Below are 16823 nucleotides of genomic sequence, written 5' to 3' on the forward strand. Positions count from 1 at the left end.
GTGGTACTTTGGTGAGTACCAATCAGAGTTAGCCTATGGCAAATTTAGTCCTAATCAACTCAAACCAAACTGCAGAAAATGGCAGAAATATATATATATATATATATATATATATATATATATATATATATATATATATACATATATATATATATATATACATATACATATATATATACATTTCTCAACAGAAAAGATCAACATCACTCTCTCTCTATCACAAAAACTATAGATAACAGTTGGAAAAAAGTCATGAAAATGAGTACAGAAGTGTTAAAAAATGCATTTTCACGCTGGCCTACACACTTAAAAATAATGGCTCTCCTGTTCTATATAGAACCATAAACACTAAAAAACAACAACAACAAAAAAAAAACATTTCCATGATTACAAGGTTTTCTACATCGTAAAAGGGTTCTTCTGACTGATAAAGAATGTGCTGTTGATGGTTCTGTATAGAACCTTTTCAAAAAGCGTTGTATATAAACACCCATAAGGGTCCACCTACGGTTATGATGTCAAGCTTAAAACAAGAAGAACTCTGCACATTCTCCATCAATCTGAAGATCTCTAACATGATGCAAATAACTCTTTAATCATGCAAAGAGTGTTCATGGTTCTATATAGAACCATTTTCTTTACTGAAGAAACTTTGAAGAACCATCTTTTTTTTAAGTGTGTGGCTACAAACAGACAATTTTAACCAAAAAGGGGTCTTCTATTGTCAAAATGTCAAGTTTATTACAATAGAGGAACCCTTTTTGGTGCTATCAAGAGCGCTTTTCAAAAATGTTCTATATAGAACCATACACAACAAATTCTTCATCAAACTTAATACACTTTCACGATGCACACCTTCAATCATGCTAAGGGTTCTTTGAGTGTTGGTCATGGGTCTATACAGAACCATTTTCTTTACTTAAGAACCCTAAAAGAACCATTATTTTTAGGTGTGTACTACAGCTGTATTTAAAGTGCAGCAGTTTGACTGATCAGCATGTATGTAATCATGAATAGACTCAGGCTTTTGATCTGTTCAAGTGAAAATTGTGTTGATCTTATAGAGTCTCTCTGATCTTCAGCTCATCCATAAAATCTCTTTAATCTAGAAACACATCTACTTCACTGCTGTGAAAACATGATACTGAGCAACAAATACTGAGCAAAGGCAACTACACAACAGAAAGACATCTGATTGGACACAAAGGATGGAGTTCTATGCATTTTTTTTTTTAATGTGCGTCTTCTTGGATCTCTTCCTCACATCTTGTCTCCTCCTTCCGAGCAGGACATGAGGTAAAAGAGTGAAAATACCACTGCATATGCACATACAGTGAAGTCCATAAGTATTTATGGACAGTGACAATCTTTTTAAATTTTGCCTCTGTACACCGCCACAACGGATTTGAAACAAAACAATCAAGGTGTGAAGGAAATGTAGACTTTCAGCTTTAATTTAAAGGGGGTAATCAAAATACTGTATTATCTGTTCAGTAATAAACAAAGTCCCTCCATTTTTACAGGCTCAAAAGTAACTGCAGAAACTAGCAATTATAAATACAAGGATTATTTTTAATATTTGAATGCAAATCCTTTGCAGTCAATGACAGCCTGAGGTCTGGACATCACCAAATACAGAGTTTCCTCCCCTGAGATACTCTGCTGCAGCTGCCTTCAGTTGCTGCTTGTTTGTTTGTCTTTCTGCATTCAGTTTTGTCTTCAGTAAGTGGAAAGCATGCTCAATTGGGTTGAGGTCAAGTGACTGACTTAGTCATTTAAGAACATTCTGATTCTTTGCCTTAAGAAGCTCTTGGGTTGCTTTCACTGAATGTTTTGGGTCATTATTCATCTGTATTGTGAAGCTCTGTCCTACCAGTGCTGTGGCATTTGACTGAATATGATCAGAACGTGTAGCTCTATACTCTTCAGAATTCATCCAGCTACTTCTATGAGCAGTCACATCATCAATAAACACCAGTGACCGAGTTCCATTGGCAGGCTTACATGCCAATGCCATAAAACTACCTCCACCACGTTCAGCAGATAATGTGGTATGCTTCAGATCATGGGCCCCTACTTCCATCTCCATATTCTTCTCATCATTCTGGTACAAGTTAATGTAAGTTTCATCTGTCCAAAGAATCATGCTCCAGAACTGGGCAGGCCTTTTTAGATGTTTTCTAGCAAAGTCTAATCAGGGCTTTCTGTTCTGTTTCTGTTACCAGCAGTTTGCATCTTGAGCTGAACCCTCTGTATTTACACTCATGATGGGGTCTCCTGATTGAAGACGTTGACAATGCTATGGCAACCTCCTCTAGAATGTTCTTGACATGAGTGGTACACCAGTGGATTTCATTAACACAGTGTGGGGGATTCCCAAAGGCTGTATGACGTATCTGTGCAATGCATGCTGGTTACAGTAGTGAGAGAACACTGATAACACTGAAAACACAAAAAGGATAAAAACTGTGAATCCTGTCAACTCTGAGGCTGAAGGATACAGGGCTGTGCTGCTGGATATTACATAACAATATATTAAAATGGTAGTTTTAGGCTATCTTACTCTAACATGGCCTCTTGAACAGTTTCATCGATTTTTTCTTCTTGCAGTTTTCCAGCAACTATACAAAGTGGAGAATTTGTATCACAGCCTGCATTGTAAGCAACAGCTAAAAGACTTCCAGCTAGGACACACCTGTATATCATCATTCTGGAAGCCTCCCCACTAAAGTGCATTTAAAGAATTGATACACCTATAAAGATTTCCGACTTTAATCGATTTCCGGGTCAAGGCTGGAGGATGTAGCAGGAAGAAACTGAGGAGGTATTGATAGACTCTAATAGACTTTTAATTAATGTCTCCTCACTGAGATACATCAATGGATAACCCCTCAAGTGTCTCGTCCCAGCAGCTAAGCACCTACCTGGTTTTTCCCTTTGAGCATCAACAGGTTGGTAACTTTGCCGAAGGGGATTCCTAATGAGATGACCTCGGCCTCAGAGACCTCAATAGGAACCTTGCGCACGTGGAGGACGCGAGAGGGGCCGCACGGGGATCGGTCTCTTTTGTACGTTTTACTCTCGTTGCCATTAGCTGCGAATGAAAAAGTAAAATGAGAACAAAAATTTAGAAGAAGCAGTTCTCCTTTTAAATTGTAGAAGGCACTATTATTGTCTGTAATTAACAAAACTATGGTCTAATAAGATATTAACAATGTCTCATCAAAGTGAGCTGACAAATACTCTCGAAATGCAGAAAGTGATCTGTCTTTAAGCAGAAGAAGATACTTCACATCATATTTTATTATGATGTGGATTTGCAGACATGTGTCTACATAGGCCATTTCTTTCAGATTTCTAGACAGTTAAACAAATGTGTGTGTGTGTGTGTATGTATGTGTGTGTACATATATATATACACACACACACACACACACACACACACACACACACACACACACACATATACATACATACACCAATAAACACACACACACGTATAAAAACAGTGTGGAAAAAATAAAATCTGTGCAAAAGTTCTGGTGCATTTAATATTTAATGTTTTTTTCCCCAGTATGTCAAACTCAAAATAAATACAAATTGTGTAATAAAATTCGCTACATTTAAGTTTGTTCCCTGAGGACTTGTAAACTTCGTTTCACATAAAATCAACAACGTTCATTGACATGGGGTGTTCAAACTTTTGCACACAACCCTAGCTACTGAATAATAAGCAGTAGGCAGCAGACCTTCATGAGGTTTAACTCAAATTTTGAAACCCTCATGAAAGAAAAAGATCCTGCTTTCAGTTCCCTCAGAAGCACAGCTCTGACTGTACAGACCAGCTGTCGGCGACATCAAGCCCGTTTCTGCCGCTCTAAACTTGCTGCAGCAGTTAAAAGCCTCCTACTTCAGCTCAGGAGGAGGTTTCATATCTATACGAAGCAAATGAGCCATCCAAAGAGAAAATATTCTCAGATTGATGAAATCCTCAAATGTGGTTTTAAGCAGGACAGTGCAGTCAATAACCACCACTCACAAAATAAGACATGAAGTCACATCTGCCAAATACCACTATTTTACTGAGATGGATCTACACATTAATGCACTGAACTTAGTTGATTCAAAAGTGTGTTTAAATATATAACATTAATGCAGTTACTGCTGAAATTTATGTGGAATTGATGAACGAATCAAAACACACATCACTTTTTTTCAGTGCCCAAAACTACAGAATCAAAGATTTATGTGGAGAGAGGTAAAACACAGAGAGGCGAAAAACCCAGGCAAATGCCAGACCCACTGGGCAGTATCTCTGATGCCCACCAAAACAATAAGACAAGCTTCTTACAGGATTATCAAGCTTATGTAGTCTGGCAGACTGAAAACGGTGCCCACTGTGGGCAATCTGGCGCAGAACTATGTCCAGGAGCACATCACAGACCAGTGACAGGTTTTCCTCAGACTGACAGACAGACAGACAGACATGCAGACACCAAAACACTGATAGGGGACATCTCATTTGTCCAGTAAAATTTTATAGGCTGATGAGTCTAAATTTATGATTAGGATTATTAGGATCACCAGCAGCAGAAAATACAAACAACCTCTGCCTTGTTTGTTATTGCTTTCTGTTGTTTGGCTTCTGTTAAAAACTCCAAATACTCAATTACTTTATTACTAACTACGAGATATAAGCTGATTTATGTCCATTCTAATGGGGCTGGTATAGTCTGTTCTGTGAAAATGAGACTGCCACATGCTTTTGATATTGCTCATGCTTTTCCCAGTGTTTTCATACTCTATAGGTATTTTACAGCCCTGGGAGTTAACCAAGAACTGCAAACTCAAGGGAGGTTTTGTAATAATTAGGTCAAAACAGTGATTGGGAAAGAAAAAAAAAACAAAACAGTTTTGCTTCTTCCCTGAAAAGTTACTGCATGGTGATGAAGAATTTCTTACAATAGCAGGAAGATTTAATTATTTTTGCTTGTTATATTGGCACACTGCAAATATGATTTATTGGCAAATGAAAGAGTCTTAAATCACCTTACATGTCGTTAACGTATGGCTAATACTTCTTAATCGTATGAATATTGTAAACATAAGATTATTAAATATTACTTTAAAAAATAATGCATTCTCTCCAGGCTTATGGTAATATATTATTATTATTATTATTATCATCATCATCATAGTGACTTTTATGCTTGTTGTGTTCTGTGGCTCTTAACACTGTTAATCACATAAAAGTGAAAAAAAAAAAACTTCTTAATCTCACAAGTCTAGAAATAGTTTAAATAATCTTGGAAACATCTCATTATGATATTTAACTTTGTTTAAGGTGGTTTAACAGCAGTTTCTGTAGTGTCTGTTGCTCTTCCTCACTTAGGAATACGAACCTGCACTATCAGTGCCAGATACTACATTACCCAGGGTCCTCCGTGTAGGTGTATGCTGGGTAACACTCAGTCTAGAGTGTCTGAGTGCAGTTTGTGAGTAAAAGCAGGTGATTTCTCTCTCTCTCCCTCCAACACACACACACACATACACACACGCACACACACACACACACACACACAAACAAACACTTTATAGTTAATCCTGTCGAAGAGTTGAGGCCATGAGGAACGACAGCACACAAAAGAAAGTGCTGCGGTCAGCAGGATACCGCACCACAGTGCTCCAGAGGGAGTGGACATGCATCACTCAGCACAGTTAACACACTCTCCTCTCATTCTCCTCCTCCTCCTCTCCTCCCTCTTCTCCTTTTCTCCTGCAGGTCTGCACGCACAGAAACTCCAGACAGGCCCAGCTTCCTCCTTCAGACTTAATACTGATGGGGGTCAGTCATATGAGGCGGAGGGAGACAGACTTTCTGCTGGACCATGTGCTGAGGCCTAAATAACTATTACAACAGGACTCATGAGATACAGCAGGTATTGTTTTAAATGACTTGCGCCTAAAACACAAAGATGAATGATTAAATCAACCTTACAATCAGGTACATATTACCTCTTATACTGTCTGCATGCAACAAAACCTTCCAGGCTTTTTTTTTCCTTTTACTCTCAACACTCACCCAAGTTATTTTTCAAGATTTTTGTATAATTAAATAATTAAGATCTAAAGAAAATCATTCAGATTGGTTTGATACAATGCTCCATGTTAGAAAAACATTCCAAGTCATAACTGTTCCCAGTGGTGGTAATAGGGACCAGATGTCTACCTTTAAAAGGAAAGTTATTACATGATATAAATGCTTTACCTGATGTCTGAGACATTGTTTTACAGTAGCTCTGAGATAAAATCTTGACTTAAAACATATTTTTATATTCCACCCATGGCAAGTAGATACATGCAAGGTGTTGTGAGGCAAAACAGTCCCCAAATAAAACAATATTCCTTCAGACATATTATTTTAGCATCATCAACATTACATATAAAGGCTCAGAAAACACCAGCAGGTTCACTGGTCCTTTTAAATAGCAAATATAAAATAACATTTGTGTTGTAGACCTCCCTGGCTCCCATTACCATCACTGCAGGGAAATTTGAGCTGGTAAGTTTGTTTACATCTCAGTGATCTACTTAATTATAATCAGGGGAATTCAACTTTAATGGTCAGATTTAGTCAGTGCAGGGAAAAATGACCAAATTAGAACTGGAGCTATGACCTCCTGAACTCGTGGGGAGGCCAAGGGACAAGACATGAGAGCTTCAGAGAGTCATGTACAACAGGGGACAATATGCAGTACAATCTGTCAGCCTTGCATATTTTGGTGATTTTAAACACTAATACATCTGATCCAACTAACTCAGTTAAATAGCAGTACAGAAGCATTTTAGGAGCAGGACTGAGAACTGCTGCGTCAGTAAGGCAGTACACTCTCAGAAATAAAGGTATGAAGCTGTCACTCTTGTCACTGGGGTGGTGCATCTGAATACCAGTCAGGGAATGTAACGTCCGATAATCCAGTAATCCAAAGTTGTATTGACTCCACACACCCTGTCTCGTCTCTAGGCTTTTCATTTTAAAGTTCTGTTTAAAACATCAGGTTATTAAAAAGGTTAAATAAGTACTTTTCAGCTGGACAAAAACCTATTTAACACTGTTGTACCTTTGAGGGAACATTTACATAGTTTGTACCTTGATGATCAAAATAATGGACCTGCACAGAGTGTTTATTTTAAACAATGTAGCTGAACATCTGCTCAGCTGGACAAAGAAGACAATTCTGATAAAGAGATGCAAATCCACAGAAACACGAGACGCTGTCCTTCCATGACATCACAGCAGCGCAAAAGATGAGGGTGGTGTGTTTTAGAAACACAGAGAGTAAAAGCAGGTGTATTTTACACACACACACACACACACACACACACACACACACACACACACTCTCCTATTGAAAGGTCTCAAATCACTTGCCATTTTAACAAGTCTTGTTATTTAATATACAACAGATCACTTGTACAGTGTGCATTAAAATAACATAAAGCATTCACCAGAAGAGAATTTTACATGTTTCAATTAAAATTTAAGAGTTTTCTGAAAAAGAAGTGAATCAAATACTAAATACTCTTTTTATACTTTTTTTGTTGTTATGGGTTTGAAGATATGATTTACAATTATAAAATACAATAAATACTGGATTTTCTATCTTTATAGGTATTTTAAACTATGTAGGTGAGTATTTGACACACAGTTTTGCTTTTTCTGCAAAATTTTTCTGCAGGAATGATATGCTGAAAGGGTTCCTTTAAGGGACTCTTGAATTGAAAGAGAACTGAAAGTCATGTTGCTCAATAACACTAATGTCATATTGTGATAGTTAAACTTTGTGCTATTGCTCCAGATCTAAGAATTAAAACTGTGAGCAGTAAGCTATCATATGTTTGTAGCATTATTTTATTTATTAATTTTAAAGATATTAAATCTCCAGAATGCTGCACCAAAATCAAAGTCTTTAGCTTATTACATTGAATTAAACCATCACAATGAGACTCTTTGTCTGGCTTTAGGTCCTGCACATTGTGCTGCTTGCTATGAAGGAAAAGGAAAGATTAACCCTTAATTACACACAGAAAAAAACTAAATCACAAGTGCAATCCTTCCCATCTTTATCAGTTTTTTAACTACGACCGCCTTTTTCTTGGGCTTCTGCAAACATATGTGCGGTCTGTAAGTTTGTTCCTGGTAAAAGGTGATAGCAAATCCTGTATTTGGATAAATAAAATAGAACCCCTTTGTAGTACAATACAGTACAATAATAGAACCAAAAGTGGGAACTGTATCGAAACCAGGAACTGTCCTGGTTTTTTAATGTTGATTTTTAAAATGAATCGCTTATGACCAAAGCCACGCAGAACATTTTTCATTAAGCCTGTCCTGTAGAATTACATGCAGCCTAATAACCCATTAATAACCCAACTAATAGCTCAATCGGAATAGAATACGTCCATGTATTTGCCTCAGTCGGAATAGACTAGTCCAATTGAGGCCATGTGTCTTGAGCTTATGTGTCTCAGAACACTTTCTTCCTCTTGGCTTCTTGTACATGTGACGTACATTTTCTTTTTGCCATGACGTTAAAGTAATTAAAAACACCAGCACTGCTCACTGCAACTCTGACTGAACGTGATGACTGTTGTCATGGTAACGTCTAAACAAATTGATGCTCATTACATATGCACGTCATTTTGGATACGTGCTTGTAAACTGAGATTTTCCATCAGATTACTGAGTGAGCATATAAACACCTCAGTCTTCATCTATAATTGGAACGTATTCAATCGGATCTGCAAAATCTTTGCATGTAAACACAGCCAGTGACTGACTGACTCACATGTGCAAGCACAAGAGTGCAATTACATGTATGACACCCGAGATAAGCATTAAATATGGCCCTCAAATGCTACCAATATGAAGCTAAAAATATTATGGAAGAGAGCAGAAATGCATTCATTTAAACATATAATGGGTCTTATGAAAACCTAATGGGTGCAATTACAAAGCTGTGAATACTCTCATTTGGGCTCGAGCTCAATTACTGAATGATGTTGTTCTTGCTATTAAGCCATTATTATTATTATATACAGAGTTCTAATGCTGAAGCAACGTAATGTTACGCTGGTGAATAAATTTAATAGTGTGACAATTTAAAAAAAAAAACACTCAAATTTAAGCAAAGAGACAGAAAGAAAGCTCATGTCTCCTTTCTAGGCTAGACAAACTGACAAAGTCCAGCCTTTTTTTTTACAGTATTCGTCAGCATTGCAGGAGGATGAAGACATCTGATTTAGACAACATCCTATATATATGCACAGTATATGCACCTATGAAGCATCTTCTGCTTCCAGCACAGGAGAGAGATGATCATTAAAACGAGGAACTAACAAGAACATTCCAGAATAACAAGTAAACGTAGGATGAAGCAGAAGCCTACCCCATGCAGAGAGAAAATAGGCAGAGAAAAGAAACTAGACTTTCCTGCACAAAGAGTGGGAGAGAGAGAGACAGAGAGACAGAGAGACAGAGTGAGAGAGTATTGTTTAGGACCAAAACGAGATTTTATTGGTTAAATATACAGCTTATGGCTGCTTTTGATTATTGGTTAGTATAAACTTGATTTTGTTTGCAGGCAGACGCAGACAAAACACACACAAAAATAACCAAACGACATTCAGAAAAAGAGGCTCAATGACAGGGCTTTAAAAAAAAAAAAAAAAAAACACTTCGTAAAAACGGATCCCAAGAAACAAACACACATACACACACACACACACACACACACACACTCCCTCTCTCTCTCTCTCTCTCTCTCTCTCTGTTATTCGAAGTGAGTCATTTTTCGTGACAGTCGGACCCTCGCTGTTCTCGGAGACAGCAGACCTGACACATAGCAGCAGGCGGCACAGGAAAGTGCAGACGATTGGCCCTTTTTTCCCTCCCCTCAATGACCCTGCGTTACCATGACGATCGTACACATGACCTATCGAGGCATCTGGCTCCGGCACGGCAATTCATCTCGTTTGTGCCGTTAACAAATCTTATTGTGTGCTTTAATGCGATTACAGGATCCATCCCTCCGGAATCAAATATGCTACAGGCATTTTCAAGGGAGCTTTAAAGAAATAGTTCAATCCCAAAAACATAGATGTTGCTAACTAGGAATGTCTGTGGACAACCACTAATTGTGATTATTCAAATTGCATTCATTTTCTCAGCCATATTGGCAGTTTGGCTGAACTGTGTCTTTAAATAAAGGAAGAAGACTCATGGATAGAAATGCTGTAGTCTTCTAAAATTGTACACAAAAAAAAAGGTACTAAATTGCCACTGGGGCAGTCCCCCTCTTTTCACTGGAGTGCTAACCTCAAGGGCACATCTCGGTACCTTTAGTCAGGGAACATAAATGTACCATAATCCACTGAAATTTAATTTTCTAAGTTGTACTAAGTTGTATTGTTCTTTTTTTAGCCCTGCGATGGACTGGTGACCTGTCCAGGGTGTATCCTGCCTTTCACCCAAAGACAGAACCAGTATTTCTAACAGTGTACTGTGCATAGATCATCCTTCATGTATATCATTTCCATTCAAAACAGCCATTAAGCCCTAAGTTTTAAGGAGACATTTTTGAAAAGATTAGATATAAAACAATCCACTTGCATAAGGAAGAGGAATGTCAAAGGAAAATGAGTAGGAAAAAAGCAGGAATTTAAAAATAAATCAGTGCTTTCATTTTTGAGAGAGAGGAGAAAATGCACAGGTGTTTCTGTCCATCCTTCCACTATGAGTCTGAAAGGATGTGTAGCTGTAAAGAAACCCTTACATCACTGAATGTGTTTGTGATTTCTTGGATTGTGAGATGCAGAAAATGTTAACAACTTCAAAGACTGAACTTTGGAGGTGTGAAAAACAAAACTCTGCAGATTTCTTTGAAAAACTCAAAGTAAAAAAAATTAGAAATGGAAAAATGGAAACTAATGAAGAGTGGACACATTAAAAACTGAAAAAAATCGATATAGTTGTTGAGGCTTCTCTTTGTTTTCTGCTTTTTTCGTGTTTCTAAAAATGAAATAACATACCTAAATGCCGTTTTGACTGGAAATTAAATCAATTAAAGGGTGGTCTCTGACTTCTGCACAGTAGTGTACATTTCTACTAACTGATCAAGTACAAACATTCCACTTTAAACAAACACAGAGGCATCTGAACTTGGACTGCACAAACAACACCACAAACTTTTATGGTCACTCTGGGTATAAAATGTGGCCTGGCAAATATCAAGGATAGCTTTTAGTAACAAGCACTGGCAGCGCTACAACAAAAGGAAGCTGTAAGGCTGCTGGATTGCTCAAGCAAAAATGACCAAAGCCACTTTGGCTGTGACGGGGGAAACAAAGACTGACACTAAGGCTAAATCCACATAACAGGCCTTATTGCTCAATTCTGACTGTGATCTGATCTTTCTGGCTTGACGTCTCCTGTTTGCACATCTGAGTAACTCTATCATTAGTCTATCTATCATTAGTGTAAACACATCTCTGCCCTGAAAGGACACACACTCACACACACACACACACACACACACACACACACACACACACACACACACACACACACACACACACACAATATTAAGTTACAACTGCTGCTGAGCCACTGCCCACCAGAGTAAAATGACCAGAGTAAAATGCACATGCCTAGTGAAGCATTAAGGGAAAAAAAGTCAGATCTGTCCATTTTCTTTAAAATTACATGATCACATATCAGATATTTATATCATCAGACTTGAAAAGATTTAGATATTTGTGTGGTCACACGTCACATTTAGGTAATTTGTCATATCTGGATTTGGACCACCTCAAACCTGTGATGTAAGCATGACCTAGTGAATTTTATTTTTGTTTTTGTTTGTAAATTAAGCAATTCCCAACAAAATATGAAATTTTAATCCAGTCTGAATCTGTAGTGCACCGATTTTACAGTCTGGTAGTAATAATCATAGAGTGATTTTAATCCAGTAGGAATCTGCTGTGTGTGCTGATTTTAAAGTCACCTCACACTACTGGACGAACAAAACCCGTTAAACGCTGACATGCAGTGTGTTGTGACTGTTATTGAGTGCAGCCTGCAGCGTAACACTGACATGAACATCTGCCATTTCTGTGAGAATTTGGAGAAACTGTTTCCCTTATGAACTGACCAGTCAACTCTGACACCTTGCATTACAGAACTAACCCGGCACTCCAAAACCCTCAGAGAAACAAACTTTTTCCCTCTAAGCTTCATCCTTAGAGGATCACTGAGTGATTCCTGCCAGTAGCTGCAGTCTTCCTGGTGTAAGTCCGTTACTAGGACACTTGGGAATTCACGGCATTCTGCCTACGTTGCATCAGTTTATTACTAAGCATCAACAATCTTTATACCACTCTTTCTTCAAATACCGACCTTTCCTGAGAGAATTCCCTCTTCATATCTCCTGCTTTCAGTCCCTGCCACACACACTAGCCCGAAGTCAAAAGTGTCCTATCAGCCTTTAACACTAATACAGCTGGGGCTTGTCTCCCCCCACTCAGGGTGCAGATGAGGGAGGGTTTGCTGTCATCTTCGCTCAAGGGAGCCAAGCATGTGTCGGCTTTGACAAGGCAGGAAACACCTCTTCTATGTATCTGAAGAGGTGGTCCCAGTATTGTCCTACTGACCTACTATTTAATTAGTTCAATTTGTTTTTTTGAACTATGACACTGACTGAAAAAAACATGTGCTGAGAATGTAAAGCTTGATGTACTATTGACTATATTTACCTACTGTGCAAACAGTTCTTCCAGTCACATTTGTGTATATTACTCTGTATGTTTTTTATTTCCGTAGCGTACTAAAATAAACTGATTTGTGACTGTCAGGAGAGCTCGGCACATTGTTACACTATTTTAGCTCCTGTCTTAAGGCCTTTCATTCCTGTCATCAGGTCGCCACTGACCTTATGGCCCTATTAGACCACGATGTTCCATGCTCAGAACCTGTAACAATGTCAGCAAATGACTGTTGCTTTGCACTTTAAGTGCTACACAAAAAGTCTGCTAGTCAGTCAGCAGAGTCCTCCTCACTCTACACTCTATTTCTACACAGTGCTGGATTCTATCTGTGCACAATGTTAGTTCATTGGAGCTTTCAGTTACTTGTATATCTACTGTCCAGTTGAGAAGTACTGATGCTTGGAAGAGAACCCTCCAATCTGGATTCTTTACCAAAGCACTTACTAAACTTTTTTTTTTAATTTCTGAAATCCACCACCACATCCTGGGATGAGTGGGGTGATATGGGGAGGAGATGTTCTGTGAACATATTAGCAAATGTCATATAGGCAAAAGACAATGAAACAACGGTTCACAAAAAGCTGTGCTGATATTTGAGATTTTGCAATATTTCAGATTTCAGATTTCATGATTTTCCTAAACATTTGGTATCAAATGATAAACACCCCTAGTAGCCACTGACCAAGAACAGTCAGTCAAAGATTAAATCAAACAGTATGATACAATACTAGACAAAAGTTTGGACAAAACTATCAAGAGGTTTTCTTTTTTTAAATTAGTGTTTACACATTTTGGAAGGAAAAAAAAAAACATGGAAGACAACAAAACTACAACCCCAATTCCAATGAAGTTGGGACATTGTGTAAAACATAAATAAAAACAGAATACGAAGATTTGCAAATCCTTTTCAATATTCGATTGAATACACTAATTAATGTTCAAACAGATAAACTTTATTGTTTTTTGCAAATATTAACTAATTTTGAATTTGATGCCTACAACACGTTCCAAAGAAGTTGGGACAGGGGCAACAAAAGACTGTTTGGAACATCCCACAGGTGAACAGGTTAATTGGAAACAGGTGAGTGTCATGATTGGGTATAAAGGGAGCATCCCTGAAAGGCTCAGTCGTTCACAAGCAAGGATGGGGCGAGGTTCACCACTTTGTGAACAACTGCGTGAGCAAATAGTCCAACAGTTTAAGAACAATGTTTCTCAACGTGCAATTGCAAGGAATTTAGGAATTTCATCATCTGTAGTCCATAATATTATCAAAAGATTCAGAGAATCTGGAGAAATCTCTGCAAGTAAGCGGCAAGGTAGAAAACCAACATTGAACGCCCGTGACCTTCGATCCCTCAGGCGGCACTGCATTAAAAACCAACATCATTCTGTAATGGATATTACCACATGGGCTCAGGAACACTTCAGAAAACCATTGTCAGTGAACACAGTTCGTCGCGCCATCTACAAGTGCAAGTTAAAACTCTGCCATGCAAAGTGAAAGCCATATATCAACAACACCCAGAAACGCCGCCGGCTTCTCTGGGCCCAAGTTCATCTGAGATGGACGGACGCAAAGTGGAAAAGTGTCCTGTGGTCTGACGAGTCCACATTTCATATTGTTTTTGGAAATCATGGACGTTGTGTCCTCTGGGCCAAAGAGGAAAAGGACTGTCCGGATTGTTATCAGCGCAAACTTCAAAAGCCAGCATCTCTGATGGTGTGGGGGTGTGTTAGTGCCCATGGCATGGGTAACTCGCACATCTGTGAAGGCCCCATTAATGCTGAAAGGTACATACAGGTTTTGGAGCAACATATGCTGCCATCCAAGCAATGTCTTTATCAGGGACGTCCTGCTTATTTCAGCAAGACAATGCCAAGCCACATTCTGCACGTGTTACAACAGTATGGCTTCGTAGTAAAAGAGTGCAGGTACTAGACTGGCCTGCCTGCAGTCCAGACCTGTCTCCCACTGGCAAATGTGGGATAAAGTGCGGCGCATTATGAAGCACAAAATACGACAACGGAGACCCCGGACTGTTGAACAACTGAAGTTGTACATCAAGCAAGAATGGGAAAGAATTCCACCTACAAAGCTTCAACAATTAGTGTCCTCAGTTCCCAAACACTTATTGAGTGTTGTTAAAAGGAAAGGTGATGTAACACAGTGGTAAACATGCCCCTGTCCCTACTTCTTTGGAATGTGTTGCAGGCATCAAATTCAAAATGAGTGAATATTTGCAAAAAACAATAAAGTTTATCTGTTTGAACATTAAATATCTTGTCTTTGTTGGAATTGGGGTTGTACAAAAAACACATTATCCAAGTTATGCAGTTAAATAAGCCAAAACCATCTTTTATTTTAGAGCCAACTACTTTGCATTTTCCTTGATGTAGCTGTACATACTCTTATTACTTACAATTTTTGGAAACAAACTCCTACCATCCTCCAAAACTAATTTTAAGTATTGAAGGATAATCATTTAAATGAAAAAATGTCTAAGATTATTAAATGTTTGACTGAGGCTGCTACTGTTGAATGTTTTATACTGCTGGTAAAACTGGCCTGTAAATGGACTCCTGAATGGGGCTTTTAGAGAGTTTTTAGAAAAGCCAGCTCAGCTTCAGAGACAGGTTTAGTTTGACACATCAGAAGTCTATTAGCTTCAATAGAGGATCTCATAAAAGTTAACCAAAAGATGCAGTCATGCACTTCCTTTCAGCAACCAGACCCTAAACCGCACCACATAAAAATGTCCCCACATGCCTCGTATCTAACTAAAGCATGCACAGTGTGTCTAGACAGCCTGGCTGGGTAAAAGGACAGACGCCTGCTATCAAAATTATTATCGCTACTGCTTCCACCTGCCAGAGCAAGCCATCAACCTCATATTTTCATCTCCTTCAGAAAAACACTGACCTTATGTTTTCGGTGCGAGGGCCCAGCTTTCCTGTATCTCAAGGTCGGCTCTGCTAAGGCCCTTCTCAACCTTTCTGCTTTGTAAATATAGGAAACTATTTTAGCAATATTGCTAAATGGCAGCTATGTCAAGCCATTAAGTTGGTAAATGGAGGACAAGGCCATTTCTCTGCCTAACCAAAATACTGATATACTAGCTAAGTGTGAAAGTCAAGTCTGAGGTTTAAACACAGAAATAATAAAACAGACTTCTGCAGCAGTGCTAACAGATGTTACAGTTTGGTGCTTTCCAAAAGTTTTCTATTGCTGCAGCTCTAAAAATTCCTGCAAGTAACAATAATTCCTGACTAGGGTTTTTAGAACTCTAGGCTTTGAGACTGACACGTAAAAGGTCTTTTAGCTCCAATATAGCCGTTGCTCCAATTCCAATTTATTAGCACATCTAAGTATCTCCATTTTGTGCAATCATATCATTTGAACTCAGCAGCCGCCCTTTGTATGAAAATTTCTTGATAAATAGACCAATAGAAATGCTTTTTGATTAGCCTCACTCTCGCTGGGTCGGCAGAATGGGCCTCCATCTCCCCCAGTCACTCAGTGTGACACTAGCCAGTACAGGTATCTGTTAGCTGAAGGAACAAGCCATCCAAAGACGTTGCATTTGTAGTGGTTAAAAACCCCACATTTAATTGTACAAAAACAACAAATCAAATGTTGAAAGTGAGAAATTGTATTGTTTTTTTAAAAATATATGCCATTTTGAATTTGATGCCAGCAACGTTTCAACCCTTGTTTCATCAGCTCTTCTTTTAACAACACACTAAGTGTTTTTTAACTGGGGAGACCGACTGCTGTAGTTTTGAAAGTCAAATGTTTTCACATTCTTGTTTGTTACAGTATTTCAGCTGCTCAACGGTTTGGAGTCTCCTTTGCTGTTCAATTCAAATGCACCAAGGTTTTCAATAGGTGACAAGTCTGGACTACAGGCAGGCCAGTTTAGCACTCAGACTCTTATACTGCGGAGCCATGCTGTTGTAACACATGCAGAATGTGATTTTACATCGTCTTGAAATAA

At 38.4% G+C, this 16823-nt stretch overlaps 1 protein-coding gene across 3 annotated transcripts in view; it reads right to left on the bottom strand.

The window, feature by feature from the left end:
- The window catches only part of ptbp3 (polypyrimidine tract binding protein 3), a 94408-nt gene that overhangs the window by 36016 nt on the left and 41569 nt on the right, over window positions 1-16823 (bottom strand). For all 3 annotated transcript variants that reach the window (XM_017708203.2, XM_037547379.1, XM_017708204.2), the window contains exon 3: window positions 2925-3094. In XM_017708203.2, the coding sequence (XP_017563692.1) occupies window positions 2925-3094 (170 nt within the window). The remainder of the gene's footprint in view (window positions 1-2924; window positions 3095-16823) is intronic.

Source organism: Pygocentrus nattereri, chromosome 18 (assembly GCF_015220715.1).
Source record: "Pygocentrus nattereri isolate fPygNat1 chromosome 18, fPygNat1.pri, whole genome shotgun sequence".
NCBI lineage: Eukaryota > Metazoa > Chordata > Actinopteri > Characiformes > Serrasalmidae > Pygocentrus > Pygocentrus nattereri.